Genomic DNA, 20,281 nt, shown 5'->3' on the forward strand with positions numbered 1-20,281 from the left:
TAAACTTAGAAAAGAAGAAGGGCTGCAAAGAGTATAAGAAAAACAGTTACATGAATACCTAGTATCTTAGCACATCAATGTTGTGGTTCAGGGGTAAATAACATTACTAGGACAAGTATAAAGAAACTTTGGGCCCGACACCTGTAATCCCAGCACTTTGGGAGGCTGAGGCAGGCCGATCACTTGAGGTCAGGAGTTCAAGACCAGCTTGGCCAACATGGTGAAACCCCATTTCTATTAAAAATACAAAAATTAGCCGGGCATGGTGGCAAGTGACTGTAGTCCCAGCTACTCAGGAGGCTGAGGTGGGAGAATCGCTTGAACCCGGGAGGCAGAGGTTGCAGTGAACCGAGATTGCACCACTGTGCTCCAGGCTAGGTGACAGAGCAAGACTCCGTCTCAAAAAAGAAAAAAAGAAAACAGAAATTTCATCTGGGTAGTAGTTTTGGAGGTCACCCTGCAAACAGCAATTTTGTACTATTTCCCTTATAAAAGCATTAATATTAAGAGCATGAAGCTGCTCAAGGGAGGCAGATGGATAATCACTGAGAGCTTGTAGTAAAATTGAATAAAAAGAGCTGCTTTAAGAATAACATTTAAAAGAGGTGTTGGATTTATTTTCATTAACTTTTAGGGAGCTTAAAAATTCTAGGCTGCTTGGTTTAACAAAACCTCTTTTACCTTTTTTCTTTAAATGAGTTTTCAATGTTTATATTCTAGTTAGACCACAAATAATGAGTCTTATCTCAGCACTAGCAGCTTAGTAACAGCAGATTTAAAGCAGGCTGACAAAAGAGGGGAAGACAGAGAGCTTTAGAAGACTCTACTGAATTCTATAGTGCAGATTGACCATTTGAGCTCTGAAGCTTTCCTGTTGTAATTTGCCCATTAGTTTAAAATGTGCACAGAAATGGGCCATAATATGTAACCAGCTGGAGATTTAAAGAGAATGACAAAATCAGGGGTTAGGACGTTAGAAACTGTCTTTCCCTTTTAAGGCTAGACCCCTAGAATGAACAGAAAAAGAGAAAAAGAAAAGCAAAGAATGCAGAGGAAAAGGTTAAGCTTTACAAGCGGGCTTGTGAGCCTGTGGTGCAGGGCCAGCACCTCTACCACTTTCACTTGTCTTCCATCAGGGAAAGCCTTAGCACCCCAGACCTACACGGTATGAGATGAACTTCTCCCACTTCCACCAGTCACCAGTTAAGGTGACCTGTTCCAGCCAGAGCAGGGAGCCCCTTCAGCTTAAGGCCATTAGAAGTTGGGATTTTGTTCCAGGGGCCTTCGGCTCTCAGGGCAATCCCGTTTTCAGTGGCTGAGCTTGTGGCAGAGGGCGCAAGCCGTGTAGGACTTTTTTCCTTTTATTTCATTGGAGCAGTTCGCCTTTCTTCTTGCCTGCTCTTCTGCCCCAGTGGTGGTTATCTGGAGGAGAGTGCTTAGGGCAACTCGGAGGGGGCTGGGGGCTTATAAAGCAGCCAACAGTTAAGACTGCCTCTTGTCTCTGACTTTTTCTTTATTCTTAGTTTTGTTTTCTTTATTCTGCTTTTGGTTATAAAGACTAAGGAGGCTAATTGGAGGATTTCCTGCATAGGAGCCACGCTGTGTTAAACAAGAAAATTAGACGCTTCTTTTTGAGAGTCTGAGGGTTAAGTTTGTTCTAATGCTTTAGAATGCAGCCTAGACGTGAGTGAAAGAATCGCTGGGGTTGTCCCAGGATAGGACTGGAAAACACACCACTCAGGGCCTCATGAACTGCATTTTTAGAGTCCCGAGTACTCACTGCATCACGGAACCTCACACTGAACTGCATTTTCTCTTGTGGCATCCCACCAAGATGAAAAGGGTCCACCTGCACCCACCAAGGGACTTGGGTGCACTTTCTAAAGGGGCATCCCACCTATTAGTAAAGACCTCTCAGCCACTCGGGGGCCTTAGCTGGATGATTAGTCCAGACACGAGGAAAAAGGTAAAGGAAGAACTTGACCTGGCGCCAGCCCAGGGAAGGGAAGACTCACTGTTCTGAGGCTGAGTTCGCCTGATTCAGCCACATCGGAACAGAATGGCTGGCTGACTCCATGGGGGAATTCAGAATCAGAAAGAGAGGGTCTGAGTCACCCAAAACATGTGTGAATTCGCTCTGAATGAGCCTCCACTACCAGTCATGCCACACTTAGGGATTAGGGACTTCTGAGTAGAGAAGAGAGGAAAAAGCCTTCCTGCCTAATGGGAGAGGCAGCTAACCCTGTTCACCCTCTGACGTTTAGGCAACACCAGAGAACAGCCCTGGCCAGTTACCATCAATTGCCAGAGAGGTACTAGAAGCTGGCTGCTGAAAGATTGAAAAGAGAACACAAACTTAGGTGCCTCTCGAACGGTCATGGCAGTTAGATGCTTCCACGGGGACACCTTTCAGCCCACCAGAGTATAGCTCTGGCCAGAGACCTACAATTATCTCTGTGCTTAAATGCTATCCACTGAGGGTTCCAAGTTGGGAAAGAGAGAGAGGCAAGAGGGTTCCCTATGAGGAGAGAGAGCCCCCGTATGGAGAGAGATCCCCATAAGGAGAGAGAGCACCCCATACGGGCCACCAAAATGTTGTGGGTGAGCGACAACTATCTGAGGCTGGTGGCACAGGTGGTAAAAGAGTTTACCAAGACCATTGTGGGTAAAGAAAGGCAGATTTACTAGAGAAAGTATGAAAATATGTTGCAAGAGTGCAACGGGCAAGTTAGCAAAAGAGGGGCTGACTGCCAGGAATAGACAAAGGCCTGCTGGGAATTTATTCTATGTGCTCCCCTCTCACCACCAGGCTGGACCTAATCCTGCAGGAACTTGGCCAACAACTGGCAAGTGACCTGCAAAGTTGGTTCCTGATTGCTTGGAGAAGAAAATACCTTAGCAGATGACGACTTACTTCCTATCATTGACTTTGACCTTGTATGAAAAGACCTACACGATCTTTCAAAGCCCTTCCCCCAGGAACAGCTCTTCATTGCTGGCATCCTTTGTCCATTCTTCTTGGTAGAACAAATCCAACCTTTATCTCTACCTCTTCTCTCTCTTCTCTATAGCATTGTACAAATTTTGAAGATGAAACCCTTTCCCTCTCTCTGTGTGTTTCATAGTATCTTGCCCATCTTCCACCTACGAGACTTCCCTATCAGTGCTAAATTTACTAGTAGGAAAGACTCCCCCAAACACAGCTTTCCTGTTCCTTTAGTGTCTCACTTTCAGGGAGACTGGAGAGTGCACCTTTCAGTAGGCCTGAACTAGAACTCAAACAGTTTATCCATAGCAATAGAGGCGACATGTATTTCTCTCCAGCATCATCACTCCTTTCTTTTATCCATAAATGACTTATGATAAGTTCTTTTCAATTTCTTACCTTTTTTCTTTTCAAAGGTACATGCTGAGTCAACCTAATAAACCAATATAGGCACTATAGCAGAGAGCCTTGAAATCAGATAGACCTGGCTCAATAAGGGTCAACTACTTATAGTTATAAAATGTTTCTTAACGTGTCTCTAATGCAGCTTTCTCATTGGTAGAATTGGAATAATACTAATAGCTACCTCATTTTCTTAGAGTCAAGAATAAAGTGGCCGGGCGCGGTGGCTCAAGCCTGTAATCCCAGCACTTTGGGAGGCCGAGACGGGTGGATCACGAGGTCAGGAGATCGAGACCACCCTGGCTAACAAGGTGAAACCCCGTCTCTACTAAAAAATACAAAAAAAAAAACCAGCCGGGCGAGGTGGCGGGCGCCTGTAGTCCCAGCTACTCGGGAGGCTGAGGCAGGAGAATGGCGTAAACCCTGGAGGCGGAGCTTGCAGTGAGCTGAGATCCGGCCACTGCACTCCAGCCTGGGCGACAGAGCGAGACTCCGTCTCAAAAAAAACAAACAAACAAACAAACAAACAAAAAAAAAAAAACAACAAAGAATAAAGTTATGGGAATGGTAACATGACAATGATGATGATGATGATGATGATGATGATAGTAAAGGAGAAAAATCACAAAGCCACAAGACTTAGGATATTCAAGTGTTTATTGAGGTCAAATAAACATGCTATAGCTCTATAATTATTATCATAAATATCAAGTAGCAATATCAAATAATGTTTCTATAAATAAATTCATATTAATAAAATATAAATAAGATGCATTCTTATAATAATAATAATAAATACATTTATAAATATGAAGTACTAATTATGGAAACATGAAGTTATTTAGGGATTTTTTCCCCTAAAGGAATGGGAAGTAATCTTCTTTACGGAAAAAGACAATTGTTTAAAAAATAAATTATTTTCTGTGTATAGAACACCAGTTACAATAAAATGTTATCAATAAATGTCTATACTTAGAAAGTCTACCTTCTGATCTTACAAACAAAAGTGGCATTGGTTTCCTTTGTAACTAAAGCAGGGGTTCATTTGGAATCCACCCATCATGATGGAGTTTGGCTTCCCATCTTCTTTTTGGTTAAAAAAAAATCGCTTTGGGGGATCTAACTGTTATTTCTATCAGGGAAAAAGGGTTAGTTATTCGTTTTTCAGCTTTGTTCTGGTCAAATGCAGGCATTTCTCAGAGACATAAACAGCAAATCCAGTTCTCCAATTGCTTTGATCTCTCCACTCTCTCCAAGCTGTGAAAATAAGAATGCAAAAGTATTTGAGCATTTATGCCATGTTTTCTAAAGTGAACAAATTAGAAATTGCAAGATTAGGTTGATGGAGACAGAAACCGAGTTTTAAGCATTTGTAAAACATTCATCGTAATACCCCTTTAGCAAGAGTATTGTATGATTTGCCAAAGAGCTTAAAATGACAGCTCTCTGGACTGAGAGGCCACCAGCAGGCATCAATTTCAGGTGCACCTCACACTAATGAAGCTGTTTAAAAGCTGGGCAGAGGGTTGACCACCCCTTCTTAACCAGAGCAAGCAGACTGAAGTGAGGCTGGGGTCTGGGGGATCCTGAGTGCCACCCATTATGCCTTGGCCTGTTTTGCAACTCCAAAACTATCTATGACAGATGGTTTATAAAGAGCTTGTCCAACCCACAACCCACGGGCTGCACGTGGCCCAGGACAGCTTTGAATGCACCATAGCACAAATTCATAAACTTTCTAAAAACATTATGAGATTTATGCATGGACTTTTTTTTTTTTTTTTTTTTTTTTTAGCTCATCATCTATTGTTAGTGTTAGTGGATTTTATGTGTGTCCCAAGACAATTCTTTCAAGGTGGCCCAGGGAAGCCAAATGATTGGACACTCCTGATTTAAAACATCTCAGCTCGGAAGACTTCAAACCATATATTTACCAATACATTGAGTTTTTTTCTGTTTCCACCATTTTGACAAAGAGTAAAAGACAAGTTTTCACTTTTGTGGGAAAAATGTCAAATAAGTCTTTTCCACTTGCTTTAGTTAATAGAAAACCAGATACAGGTCCTAACATTCATTCTTTCTCCCTCCAAGTCAAATGCAGATGAGGCTCCCAAACTTAATGGAAGAGGAAACCCAAATTCAAGTGAAAAGCATTCCCTATTGAAATTCCTCTAATCTATCATATTTGCATTATTTCAAGAAAAACCTTGTCACCATTATCCTCTATACAGTACATTGTTCTTTCTTTTCCTGCTTTCTTCCGCCCTTTCACCTTTCCATACTTCTTTTGACATAAAGCCAAAAAGATATGCTTTTCTATCTCAAAGACTCCAAGACTATAAAGAATTTTAAAGTTTATCTTCCCCTACTGTCTGTCATGCATTTTACTACCAGCCTGTGCTCTGCTTTTACCCCCAGCGAGAGGGAATTAATGCCTCCCGAGACCACCCTATTTCAGACAGCTCTGGCAGTTTCTCCTCCTGTTGATCTTTCTCTGAACAACATTCCTCTCCCGCCTGTACTTTCTGAAGGTACCAGCAAAAAAGCATAATCACTCTTCCATGTGGCAAATCATTGCAAATAGGAAATTGATTCTTTCAAAATGGATTAAAGGCCTTGAAAATCACCCAGATCACCATGAGATTTTCCTCTCTCACACTTCACTTTTCTAAAGACAACAAGCAAGCTGAAGTCAGGAATTTTTTAAGCAAGATGTGTAAAGCACGTCTTGTCTGTGACATGCTAACATTCAGCCCTCCATGTCTAGATAATAGTTCCATAACAAGAGAACTGAGCTTCACAATATAAAACTACAAAGCCTTCAATTATCAAAGGAAGAAACAGTCACGTTCATTAAATGATGCTCAGGAAGAAATGCTTTTTTAAAAAGTCAAGAGGAAAAAAGGGGGAATTAAGGTTAAGCTTATTACTGAAAATTCCATCAACTGGAGCCTTCATGTTTCTGAGTATTTACTTGGACCTGCTTGTAAGAACATCACTTTCACTGCTCCTAATCATTCCTCTGGTTTTGGGGTGAGTCACTATTGTTAGTCTAAGTCTTCCATTGTTGTTCTTTTCACCAAATAGGGCACATGATGGTATCATTCACTATAGAAATGTACACCAGCCCACCGTGGATAAATGCTCACTAGGGGTTTATTGAGGGAATGAAGGAAGAAACTAGAATGGAAGGTCTTGAAGGGAGAGAGGAAGAAAAAAGGCTTACCAATTCAGACTTCCATTTAACTATAATAAATCTCTTACTAACATTTTTAGTCTATTTGAACTTGTATAAAAGAGATCAGGTGTTATCTGCTCTTGATTTTAAACTAAAATCAATAGTTGTTAGATATTATGATAATTAAAAATAAGCATCGATTACTCCAGAAATTAGCCCTATATGCAAGTCCAGCTCTTTTATTGTTGTTCTGAGTTTATTCCTCCAAGTTTCAAAGCAATGCATGAATGCCTTCAAAAATGACTTCAAATAAATTTGCCCATAGGCACTTTTCTGTTTTTAAACAAGTGCTTCTTCAGATTACATGAGTCAATAGGAATCTGAAATTTCCCTAAGAATTAATGAAGCTAATCTGTATCACTGCCGGGAAAAGTGTTAGCCTGGGATTCGGGAGACCTGTATTCAGCCCTGTCTCTGCCACTTGCCTTCCCCAGAAGGTGAGGTAATGTGACTGGACAACTAAGATTCCAGCCAGTTCTAGAATTCTACAATTTGCAAAATTTGGAAACTGACTTCTAGATATATAGATATCTCTGCAGACACAGACACCAAAGTAATCACCCTGGTGGTAGGAGAATCAAGTGAAAAATCACAAAGTGGTGGGAAGAAAGAAAGGAAAGAAAAACAGCATTTGTCTCTCCTATTGCATGACTTAGCATTGACAGTTATCAGTCCTACCTTTTTCACTGTGTCCTTCAGCTTTTGGACATTCTTCTGGATATGCAGGTCATCACCTTCAATGTGCTATAAAACAAAAACAAGAATAACTATCTTAATGTTGTGCTGAAACTTCATGAACCTCCACACCCGTGGAGGTACGGTACAATTCACCTGGAATTAAAACTCTTAGTAATTTTGCCCACAATGACCTAGATTTCAACGGTGACCTAGATTTCCTGAGCTCTTGAATTCCCTTGGACACCAGAATCCAGTCACTTCCCTTACAAGAGACCTCTCTTCATCTTTGGGAAATCCTACTGAGGTTTGCGTTTGTGGAAACAGCGGAGTGGTTTATGCAAATTCTGTAAGGAATAAAACCTCAATCATACCTCCACAAAACAGCATGCTCAGAACAAGAAATGTACATAAAACATCTCATGTGAAAATTAAGCCCTCTTCAGTAAGTCCTAGGGCCTTTGACTGGGCCCACTACACTCAAACTTTTTTTTGTAGTTTCATATGTTCAGCGGCATCAAGTTCACACGCCTCCGATTTTGTCACTTCCCATGACATCAGCAGGGCAACAGTCTGCCGACACACCGCTGACACTAAGCCTTCCCATTTCCCACTTTGTCTTCTACTTTCTCTCCATGCCATCCCCTCCCCTCAACAACTTAGACTCAGTGGATCCATTTCCACATCTAGATGTTTTTCCCAACACCTTTCTCACCTTACACAAACTGAGTTGCCTTTTTTCCAGAGACAAACCAATGCGGCTTCTATACACTTAAGTTCCAGACCCCCTTCACCACTATAAACTCAAGATGTGACTCAATCAAAAGCAAAAACAAACACTCTGTGATCCTAAATGACTCCTGATAATACTGCTGCCAAGACGCTTCTTCCTGCTAGCTTAGGGGTAGAGGGGAGAAGAGAGAATCGGGGTAAGGGGGTCTCTGTGGAAGAAGGAGGGAAGGAGGGGTAGATGGGCATAGGCTGAGAGCTGAACTTACACATGTGCTTAGACTGTTGCTGAGCCTGGCCAGGAAGGGCACCACCTCCTGCATATAAGGCTGGAACCTATCCGATTGAGGGAGCAGCACTTCTTCAAGGGTGAAGTTCAGCACCTGCTTCATCAGATAGCAGCGCTCACTCATCTACAGGTGGAAGGGAAACAGCAAGGGTCATAAGGGTCATAAGTCCTAAATCATCATTACCACCAATCCAAGTACCCATGGACGGCACACGGCCCTGTTCGTCACAACTGTAGCTTACACTGACTCCGCGGAACAGTTTTTCCCCAATGAGACGAACGTCTGTGTTGTTATCAGCCGAGCTAGCCTGGAAGAGAAGAAAAGACTAAGTGCCTGGACATTGAGCAGATAGAAAAAAAATCTGTACGTAGACATGTGCCCCATCCCCTCTCCCCAGAGCAACCCCATAAAGACTAGAAACAGAATTCAGATGTGTGCATAAGTTTAGGACAACACACAAAGGCAAAAAGGAAAAAAAAAATCATCAGATGGGTTACTGAATGGCCGAGTTTAAAACATGAATGGGAAAATTCATCACATGTATCATAAAGACCAAAATGGAAGGAAGGAGTTCAAGTCAAAAAAAACCGGCCAGATTCCCAAAGAGTCTCTGAAAAAACAGAAAATTTATCTGCCAGCAGGGATAAACAATGGGTTCCTAAAGCTCTTAGAGGTGCTCTGAAGAAAAGTGCAAGAACTATTTGGGTTCCAAGTAGATCCAATGAGAAAGCGCAGCATTGAGATGCATACCTCCTTAGCCAGCATGAAGGTGCGGTTGGTGATATAGGGCTGCTGGAAGTTGGACTTGTCAAGCCTGCAGTGGGAGCTGACGGGCGCAGCTGCTCCTCCCTGCACCCAGAGGGCCAAGAGAAGGAGGCAGCTGGTGGCCAGAGTCCCCATAAGGAAAGGGCTCACAGATTTCTGCAGGGCGGCCATTGCAGACAACTCTTACTCGAGCAATTGGTGACTGGGGACGGAGAACCTGGTCGAAAACAACGTGAAGGAACAAAATTAGTCAAGAAGTATTTCATCAAACTAACCAATTGTACCAAGTTTGCCGAAACGCTTACCTGTTCTGAAGATTCTGCTTGTGATGGGGAAGGTAGAAGCGGCTGCTTTTATAGCCCCCAGGACACCGACTTTTTTTTAATTGTGCAAAATGTGACATCAGCAATTATCTAATTTCCAGTACTGTCTTCTGAGAACGACCTAACCACCACAGGAGCCCACAAAACACCACCTCTATTCTTCCCACCTTGAGATGTAAGTGTTTCCCTAAAACGTCACTATTAGAGCCCAGGGGGTATTTTACAGACAAATCCCAGAAATTTTCTAAACCCTACATATTTTTCAAAGAAAACAATTGTTTTGTCTTAGTAGAGTTCAGATTTAGTATAAAATTTTTTGATCTCCTATAGTGGCTGAGTAAGCATTTTGGTCACGGACTCATTTTCCTACCCGCTTTATAGATTCTTATCTCATTGGAGGTGATCAGAAAAAAAGGACCCGTGTCCTATATCCTCTGCTTTAAAGTAAATGGTAATGACAGCTTACAGATCATTCCATTATTAAAATAATTTTATCTCCTTTTTAAAATGCTGAATTCTAAACCAGACTTCTGTTTCAAAAATAACACTCTTGGCTAATCTAGTTATTGTTTTCTTCCCTTTCTGGGACTATTTTTAAGTGATCCTAACAAGGCAGAAGCAAATGTATCTTAAAATTGTATTAATTGAATTATAATCAATGTCCACTTAAGTTTGTAAATACTAATGCTGAACAATCTGATCACCATTTTTCTTAACATGTAAACTTTGTTTAAAAGAAAAGAATACCATGGATATAGTTAAAATTTTACCTAATTCTAAACTTCACACAGGTCTCAACATAATATTTCCAAATAACCTTATAACAATTATATATGTGTGTATATATGTATATATTGTATGTGTATATATTGCATATACACATATATGTGTGTATATACACAATATATATGTATATATATATATACTATATATACACACACATATATATGCACACATACATGGATGTCTGAGGAAGGGAATATAGGAATATAGAGGTTCCACATTACCTTTAAATTATTTAAAAATACACCTAAAACTAGACTGGAAATTCTCCCGCAGAGCAAGAGAAGGAAGCAAGTGCAACTATCAAAATGCAAGTACCTATTGCTGAGGGAAGGAATGTGAATTAGTGCAAATTTGTATGATCAGATTTTTCTCCTCACAACTAGTTAAGATCAGGAGTGTTGAAGAACTGGGAGAAGGGACGTAAATAATTGTAAAACCTAGACCACTTTTTGAGATGGCACAGACCTCAGCAAAGTGCCACTGGGAAGAGTTGGAACCACCTGAGGACACTGAGCATTTGTGAAGGTGGCCAGAGGAGAAAGAAGCAAAAAGGAAGATTAGTGGGAGTAAATAACACCACATGATCACACTTGCATGTGGAATCTAAAACACTTGAACTCATAGAAAGAAAGAGTAGAATGGTGGTTGCCAGGGGCTGGGTGGGCAAGGGGCAGCGAGTTGGGGAGATGTTACCCAAAGGATACAACATTTCAGTTAAAGAAGAGGAATAAGTTGAAGAGCTCTATTGTCCATCGTGGCAACAATAGTTAAGAACAATATATGTTATGCTTAAAAATCACAAAGAGCATAGATTGTAAATGTTCTCATTACCAAAAAAAAAAAAAATTCCAAGTATGTGAGGTAATGCATATATGTTAATTCGCTCACTTTAGCCATTCCACAATATATGCATATATCAAAACATACATGAAATCAACCTAAGTATCCACAGATGGATGAATGGATAAAGAAAATGTGGTATATATACACAATGGAATAGTATTAAGCCATAAAAGAAATGAAATCCTGTCATTTGCAATAACATGGATGAACCTGAAGGACATCATGTTAAGTGAAATAAATCAGATGCAGAAAAACAAATACTGCATTATCTCACTCATGTGTGGAATCTAAAAAAAAAAAAAGTTGATATAGAAGCAGAGAATATAACAGTGGTTACCAGAGACTGGGGAAGTAAGTGGGGAAAGCGGGATGGGGAGAGGTTGGTCAACGGGTACAAAGACACAATTAGGAGGAATAATTTCGGTGTTCTATTACACAGTAGAATGACTATATTTAACAGGAAAATATCGTATTTTTCAAAATAGCTTTTGAAGATTCTCACCACAAAGTAATGATAAATGCATGAGGTGATGGATATACTAACCTAATTGTGTCATTATACAGCATACACTTATATCAAAATATCAAAATATACTCCATAAATATGTACAATGATAATGTCAATTTAAAAAATAAGTAATTTTTAAAACATCATATTGTGTAACATAAATACTGTATATACAATTCTTATTTGTCAAATAAAAATGAGATAACTTTTGTTAAATTGAAAAAAAAAAAGGTATGTTCCAAATGTTTCCTTGGGTTGACCATGAGCCCGAGAAAAGATGATGAAACCTTCCTTATTCAATTTCCTATTATATAGGGCCACTTTTGCCCAGAACTCTGTATAATTCTATTAGCACTAGATTTAAGCTATTCATGGATTAAATAGGCTTTTGTTGGTTTGCCTGGGAAACTGACCAGCATACATAATTTTGTTTCCATGGGAAAATAAGTTTTGACATTGTTGAATTACGTGATTTCAAGGGAAGAGTCTCTGTGTCTTTCGCCTTTGTAACTCCAACACTTAGAACAGTGCTACACACATAGGAAGGACTCAATATAAGCATATTGACTGCCTTTATGATATTTCTAAAGTTGGTGTTTGACCCAGTCCTGCTTACCAGCTTATTGTTCCTGAATGGAAAATAAATCACTGTGAAACAGAAAGAGAATGCCAGAAAATTGCAAAGCCGTCTTTAAGAGCAGCAGCGTGCCTCTTATTCATTGTATGTCCCTCATGGACCAAGCATCAATAAGATAGTGTTAATGGAGCCTAGATCTTAAGTTTCAGTGAGTTTAACTAAAACTCACTAAAGGGAAAATCTGCTCTGGTGTTGTATGGGGGTTTCTGAACAGTCATACTAGGAGTCTCAGAAATATTTGCTGTTAGAAGAGATTGTGAGGCTGGGCGCGGGGCTCCTGCCTATAATCCCAGCACTTTGGGAGGCTGAGGCGGGCAGATCTCCTGAGGTCAGGAGTTTGAGACCAGTCTGGTCAACATGGTGAAACCCTGTCTCTACTGAAAATACAAAAATTAGCCGGGCATGTTGGTGCGCCTGTAGTCCCAGCTACTCTGGAAGTTGAGGTGGGAGAATCGCTTGAACCCGGGAGACTGAGGTTGCAGTGAGACAAGATCGCCCCACTGCGCTATAATCTGGGTAACGAAGCAAGATTCTGTCTCAAAAAAAAAAAAAAAAAAAAAAAAAAAGAAGAGATTGTGGATATAACAAAAAGGTGCTCCTGTGAAAACAACAACCAAAGACATATGTATGCTAAATATTTTCAGATTATAATGGGCCTTTTCTGCAGTCATTTCCTTGTGAATTTTCAAGTCTCTCCCAAAGCCACTGCAGATGAAGAGCAACCCCAATGCCCACCTCCCAGGTCCCAGACAGACCATACACATGGTTGATTTGGAATATGTGACAATTTACTTGATCTAATGCCAAGAAGGACTAATCAGAATCCTCAACCACAAGCAGGCTTTGGCTGTCTCATTCACTATACTGTGCCTAGCACCTAGAATAGTGCTTGGCATATAGCGGCAAAATAAATATTCATTGACCACATACATAAAATAATTTCCAAACTCATTGACTCATGCTTGAAAATCCATGACTGGAAATGCATTCTTTAAGACACAAATCTCCCTAGAAGAAAGAAGACTTTTGGTATCACAGGTGAAAAGATTTGTACTCATCATATTCCTCAGTCCAATGCACATGATCATTGTTCCATACAAGTTTCTGTGTGTGTGTGTGTGCACACGTGCGTGGGTGTGATCCTGCCCTCATCTTCTCCTTCCCTCCCCACTGAACACTTACCGGCATCTCTACCATTGCCATAGGTCATGGCTCTAATGTTTCACATGTATTTCTGAATATTGACGTATCCCTGTGCAAAAAGAAGTATCGTTTAGTGTGTGTAGGTATTTTTATTTTACAGGAATGGCTCTCTTTCTTACCTTTTTACTGAGCGTGATGGTCTTACCATCCGTCCATGTTTCTGCATGTAGCCTCTGCTTGCAACGTGACATTCCAGAGTGCGTACCCACCACAATTTGCGTATTCATTCTCCAATGGTGGGTACCTGAACTGCCTCCAATTGCCCAGACCACAGACACTGTAGCTCTAAACACCCTCATCCAAGTCATTTTTATGGTATTTTTGAGAGTATTTTTGACATAATTTTTGAAGTATGTCCTCTAGGTCCTAAGGATAAGTTTATTAGCATTTACTAAATGTTGCCAGATTGCTCTCCAGAAAGACAGTGTTAATCTACTCTCACACCAGCAAATAAAGCTTCCTCTGCTTCCTTAAATCCCCCTCCACACTTGGTATTATCCAGCTTTAACTTGGCCAGGCTTTGGAGGTTTAAAATGGTATATATCTCATTACTGTTTTAATTTGCATTTTTTTCATATACTTGTAGCCACTCGGGTTTCCACCTTTTATACATCAGTTACTTACATTAGTCATTGCTCTTTTTCTGTTATTGATTTGTAAGAGTTCCCTGTATATTTTTGGTTGTAGCCAAAACAAACTCTCCTCCTTTTTTTTTTTTTTTTTTTTTTTTTTGAGATGGAGTTTTGCCCTGTCACCCAGGCTGGAGTGCGGTGCTGCAATCTCGGCTCACTGCAACCTCCAACTCCTGGGTTCAAACGACTCTCCCGCCTCAGCCTGCCAAGTAGCTGGGATTACAGGCATCAGCCACCATGCCCAGCTAATTTTTTAGTAGAGACAGTGTTTCATCTTACTGGCCAGGCTGGTCTCGAATTCCTGACCTCAAGTGATCCATCCACCTCAGCCTCCCAAAGTGCTGGATTACAGGCATGAGCTACCGCACCGGGCCTCCTCCCAATTTTTTATCTATCTATTCACTTGGTTTATTTGGCCTTTGTTGAACAGCAAAACTTAATTTGGATGTCATCTAAGACATTATTTATAATTATATGATTTGTACTTTTCAAGGTTTGTTTGGAAAGCCTCTCTCCCTCCCAAGGTCACAAAGACATTCTTCTATCTCGTCTTCTGTTTATTCTATGGCTTAACCTTTCACAATCAGGTCTTTAATGCATTTTTGTACATGATGAAAGGTAAGAAATTCAGTTTTATTCTCCTCCACATAGTGAGCCAGTTTTCCCAAGATAGTCCACTAAACCATGAGTCTTTTATCATATGTGAATTTCCCATACATAGAAATACTATATCTGAGTCCTCTTTTTTGTTCCATTGGTTTATTTATTTTTCTTTTTGTTCTTAAGCCAGTTTCACATGATTATATTACTGAAGAGTGTCTTTATAACTGAACAGGATATTTTACCTTCTTTGCTCTACTTTTTCAGGGCTGACTTAGCTATTCGCGGACTTTTCATATATATTTTATATAAAGCTTGTGATAAATTCGTCAAGTTCCTGGAAAAATACAGCAGAAATTTTTACTAGGTTTTTATTTAACGTAAAGACCAGTTTAAGGAGAATTAATATCTTTATAATGTGAACTCATTACATCCAAGAGCATCCACCACATCTCTGCCAAAGACCTTCTTTTATACCCTTTTGATAGTCTTTCAAAATTTTTTCCACTGAGGTCTTGTGTATGAGATTTAATTCCTAGTTTATGGGAGAAGTAAGATGCGAAGCTGTTATTAGTCACATTTACCTTGGTGTGAATAAGTACCAAGTTGGCTTGGAGAAAGGGACTATTCAATTACTCATCTCCTGAGAACACGAAGAGTAAGTGATTCACAGCCAGCGAGGAGAAGAGGTTAGAGGTACAGCAAAGAACAAAAGCTAAAGACTGGGGTTTTCAAACATAAACTGCATTTACTTCCCACTTCTGCTCTAAGGTAACCCTGGTGGTGCCCAGAATAACTTCCTACCAGTCCCACCTCACCTGCCACAATCTGCCCACAAAGACACTTGTCAACCATAGCCACCTTTCCCTTCTTCCTGGAGACCGAGTCTTCTCAGTCAGTATTATATCTCATCTTAAAGAGAAGACTCTATCCACAGGAAGGTGTCATAATGTAAACGAGTGTGTTTTTCTCCCTACTGATGCTAAGTACTGAAATCAACTTAAAAGACAGAAGAAAGCAACATTTATGGAAATTCTTCACTACTCTAATGTAAACAGAACTTGATATTAGCTTCCTAACATCTGCCGTCTACTGTCATAGATTTTTTGAAGGTCACAGGTACATCCCAATCTCTCTTTTCATTTTTTGTTTTGACAAGTAAACAGGTGTGAAGAGTCATAACCCACACTTGCTTCTGTCACCAGAAATTCAAAACACAATTAATTTACTAGTATCAGTGAATATTTTATCCCAGTTCTCTAATCAGTTTTAGAGTTACTAACATTTTTCACAATCATTTTGCAGAGGCTACATATTATTTTAAAACGTAACTTTTGAAAATTCATATTCAAAACTCTGTGATTCTTGGTGTTGTCTTACCAGATCCGCTCAGGCTCTGATGGGAACATTGTGGGCCAAGTAAACTGAACATTTTCTACCCCGTCACGACCCTGTTAAACTTTTAAAAATATGAATCACAGGGTATGCATTTGTTCAGTCGTAGTAGATAATGCAGAACAGTTTTCTAAAATGGTTTTTCCAATTTATACTCTTTAGAGTAGCATATGAGAGTTTCATTTTCTATAAATGCTTGCCAACAATTGGTATTGCCTGTCCAAACACAGTTCCAAAGCCTAGGTGATTTGGTTTTAAAATATCACAAATGTCAATCCTGAGAGAATGCCTCTTTTTCCTTTTCTTTGTCACTGTTCTAATTCAGCAGCTGCATTTGTACTATAAATAGGGTAAATTATCCCACATTTGGGTTAGTTAGACAAGATGTCACTCCGAATTAGGGCAGATCTGAAATGTAGCCTGTTGCAAAAGAGGTGCAACCTTGTTATTACTTTCATATTCTTACAATCAAGTAAATGAAGATAATAGTATTTCAACCTGTTTAACAAATATCTGCTTTGTTGCTGTTGGAATATTTTGCCAAATAAGGAATCTTGGCTCCACATTTCTTACTTTTAAAAAAATACAAAAATAGTCAGCATTAATTATATTGCAGTAACCTCAGGATTAATCTGAAATGGACTTGCTTTTAAAAGAAAAGATTAAAAGTACGTAAATGCTGATTAGAGAATTAGAATTTAAACTGTACTCATATTAGTTAATTAACATGCCCTTAGAGAAAGTAAAAGTACTCGAATGAGTTGGCAGGGGCAAGCAATTAAATATAAGAACCAAATAGAAATAGTGCTTAGAATATTTAACAGGCTGGAAAAGGAAAGAGTTACAATGCATAATATAGTCATAGACAAGAGGAATCATCCATTAAAAGGCACAGTTTGTGAATGCATGAATATGACAGGAAATACCTGAGTGAGGTCTGCCTAGGAAACGGAGCAGAGACAAAAAGCTACACACAAGGTGCTGCACGAGAGAAAGGGGGCAATGTGCTTTATTCCTTCATTTTCTCATTCATTCATTCACTGTAACATCAGCTCCATAAAAGCAAAGAGTTTGTATACCTGGAACAGTCCTTGGCACATCATAGACCCTCAGTAAGTTCTAGTTGGATAACTGAATGAATTATAAGCACAGATGACCAAATGATTGTTTCAGCAAATATCTCTGACTATTCCATTTACTAAGCTCCTACCATTCAGCAGGCATGGAATATAGTAAGTGTTCAGGAAACACCAGCTATTAACCACAAGGAGCTTCTTCATGAACAACATACGTAGCAACTGAGAGAAAGACATGGAAATAGTAATGAGCGAACCACAAGTCAGGAAATAGAGATTCTGCAACTTAACTAGATGTTTTACCTTGCACAAGTCAAATCTGTTGAATGAATTAATGAGTCTTGTTCTTGACTTAAAATCTTAGCATGAGTCTCTCTTTGCCTTCATCCTGTATGGTCAAACTGTCCTAAACCCTCTTGCTTCTTCCTTTGAAATATCTCTTTATGTAGAATCTTTTCCTCTTTCAATCAATAAACATCTACTGAACTCTATTTTTTGGAGCCACTACGAGTGAGTTGTTGTCAAAAATAATCCCAGAAAGATATTTGTAATACAACTAATAAAGGACTCAAATCCAGAATTCATGAAGAGTTCTTGCAAATCCATAAGAAAAAGACCACCCAGGAGGAAAAAAAAATGGACAAAAGCTTGAACAGGCACTTTGCAAAAGTGATCCAATAAACACATGAAAAGCGTTTGACTTTACTAGGCAAAGGGAAATGCAAAATTAAAACCACACACCCACCAGAATGACTAAAATGAAAAAGACAGACAATACCAATTGTTGGCAAGCATTTAGAGAAAATGAAACTGTCATATGCTACTCTAAAGAGTATAAATTAGAAAAATCATTTTAGAAAATTGTTCTGCATTATCTACTAAGACTGAACAAACACATACCCTGTGATTCAGCTATTCAGTTTCTAGCCACATACCCAACAGAAATGAGCTTGTTTACCAAGAGACATGTATGGAAATATGCGTGACAGCATTATTCATAATTGCCCCACACTGAAAACTTCAGAATGGATGAAATGTAATATAGTTATATATTGGAATACTATACAGTAATAACAGTATACATTATATTGCTACATGTAACTGCAAAGGAATAAATCCCACGAAAAAATGCCAAGCAAAAGAAACCAAATATAGAAAAATACAAGTAATATCATTTCCTTCATATCAAATTCAAAAAACAGGCAAAACTGTTCTATTACATTGGAAGTCAGAAGAGTAGTTACTTTAAGGGGTGCTGAGATGCTGGAATGGGACTTTAGGGATGCTGGTAATGTTTTTCTCTATCTGGCTGATTGTATGGGTGTGTTTATATGGTGAAAATTTATTGAATTATGCGTTTATGATTTATTCACTTTTCGATATGTATTTTGTAATTTACTGAAAAGGTTCTTAAAGTCATTATTCCTCAGAATCAGTTAAATCTTTTCAATTCTCACCCTATCCCCATTTTCTCAAATTTGGGTAATAACTTTCAAGTCTTCCTTCCTCTGCTCAGTTCTGTACCTCCCAGGAAGTGGCCGCGTTGGCCTTTGCTATCTGTTCAGGCCTCCCCTCTTTGTTTATGGACAAAACCCAGGGCATACTTGCTGATTCCTAGAACTGACCGTTCACCTTCTAGATTTAATCTCTGTCCTTCTTTAATGTTAACAAGCATGACAATTCCTACTTTTCTATTCTGAATGCTCAATGCAATAAAGATTGTTGAATATCTGCCATGGGCCTAGTACTGTCTTTGGCTTTGGGGGATATAAAATGACTGAGACATAGCCCTGTCCTCAAGGAACTTCAGAATACAATTCATACTGTAACAGTTTCAATTCAAATGCTATGTCTCAGGAACTGGGCTGGACACTAGGGATGCAAGATGAAAAAGACATGTTTCTTGCTCTTGGAACACTCAGAGTATAGTAGAGATGACAATTATTCAAAGAGGAAAAATAACAATTCTATGTAGTATTTATTGTCCCACAAATAAGAATTAACTTTAAATGAATAAAACATCTTTACAATGAAATTACAATCACTGCAACAGAGATGGTTGATACTGAAAACTCATTCAAGACTTTAAGAAGTACGCTGGATTTGAGTGACATTTTAAATATTATTAGTACTTGGGCCAGTTGAAAGAATGGAAGAAGGACTTTCAAAGAAGAGGAAGCAGCAGAAAAATAAAACTTGAAAATGGGACTAGTTCAAGATAAAGAAATGACTCCTTGGATTAGAATGGAATGTACATGTTGTGAAGTGATGGCAAAGAAGGGAAGGGAGGGAGGATGGAAACAGCTTATGAGCTTCTTTGAATACCAGCCAGATAGTCTGCACTTGATATGAAGGGCAATAGAGACCTGTTGTGGGCAGTTGACCGTGGAAGGAACCTGCAAAAAGCAACAAGCTAAGCCAGAGAGTTATGAATTGGGGAGGCAGAAATTGGCATCAGTGAGACCTGCTAGGAGGCTTGTGACACCAGTGATGGGGGTAATTTAGTACCATTAGTGAGATAAGAAGCAATGATAACAATGATCAGTAATCCAAAAACACTTGAGCCACCAGTGGGTAAGATGTAGACTGAAAGCTAGTTTAAGACTATGACAAAATATTTTCTCAAAACTTTCATTCAGGCAATTCAGTAGGAAAACAAAGTCAACTATTTTTAAATGTTTTAAGGACTAGTGATTCTTAAAGAGTAGTCCCATACAGTACTGGTGATCAGTCAGAAAGATCTGGCAAATAATTGGCATATCCAGAATGGAAAGCTGGCACATGGAGGTCCCTGAGAAAGGTGCAGCCACTTAGGAGAAAAAGACAAATGGAATAAGAACTGCCTACTTGGAGGGAAATTTAAGCCATATTCAAAGACCTCAGGCAGAATCACCTAACTGCTGTTGCCACTGCAGTTGCCCAAATGCTTCTCAATGACTTTCTCCTCTTCATTGATTCGTGGGCCCAAGAGAAATGAAGCAGTGGCCCAAAGGTCCTATCCTGTCCCCAGGTGTGACTGCTCCTGCCCTATTCCAGTTGAAATAATAGGCACGGGAACCAACTGAAGCAGAGGTCAAATACTACTTCCCCTATGGAAAGGAGTAGAATAGGGATGAGAATGGGAGTGTGGGGCGGGTGACTGTGGGGTAGAGCGTAAGGTGTCTGTGGAGAGACAAAGGGAGTGGGTGGCTCA

At 39.6% G+C, this 20,281-nt stretch overlaps 1 protein-coding gene across 1 annotated transcript; it reads right to left on the reverse strand.

The window, feature by feature from the left end:
- Window positions 1-4,030: 4,030 nt before the first annotated feature.
- Window positions 4,031-9,412, reverse strand: IL22 (interleukin 22). The gene is made up of 6 exons (XM_050748604.1): window positions 9,391-9,412; window positions 9,071-9,302; window positions 8,562-8,627; window positions 8,300-8,443; window positions 7,305-7,370; window positions 4,031-4,645 (listed from the first exon to the last, which is right to left on the reverse strand). Exons 2-6 carry the CDS (start codon window positions 9,254-9,256, stop codon window positions 4,568-4,570), a joined length of 540 nt encoding a protein of 179 aa, XP_050604561.1. The 5' UTR covers window positions 9,257-9,302; window positions 9,391-9,412; the 3' UTR covers window positions 4,031-4,567.
- Between the last annotated feature and the right edge of the window lie 10,869 nt (window positions 9,413-20,281).

This window comes from Macaca thibetana, chromosome 11 (genome assembly GCF_024542745.1).
Source record: "Macaca thibetana thibetana isolate TM-01 chromosome 11, ASM2454274v1, whole genome shotgun sequence".
NCBI lineage: Eukaryota > Metazoa > Chordata > Mammalia > Primates > Cercopithecidae > Macaca > Macaca thibetana.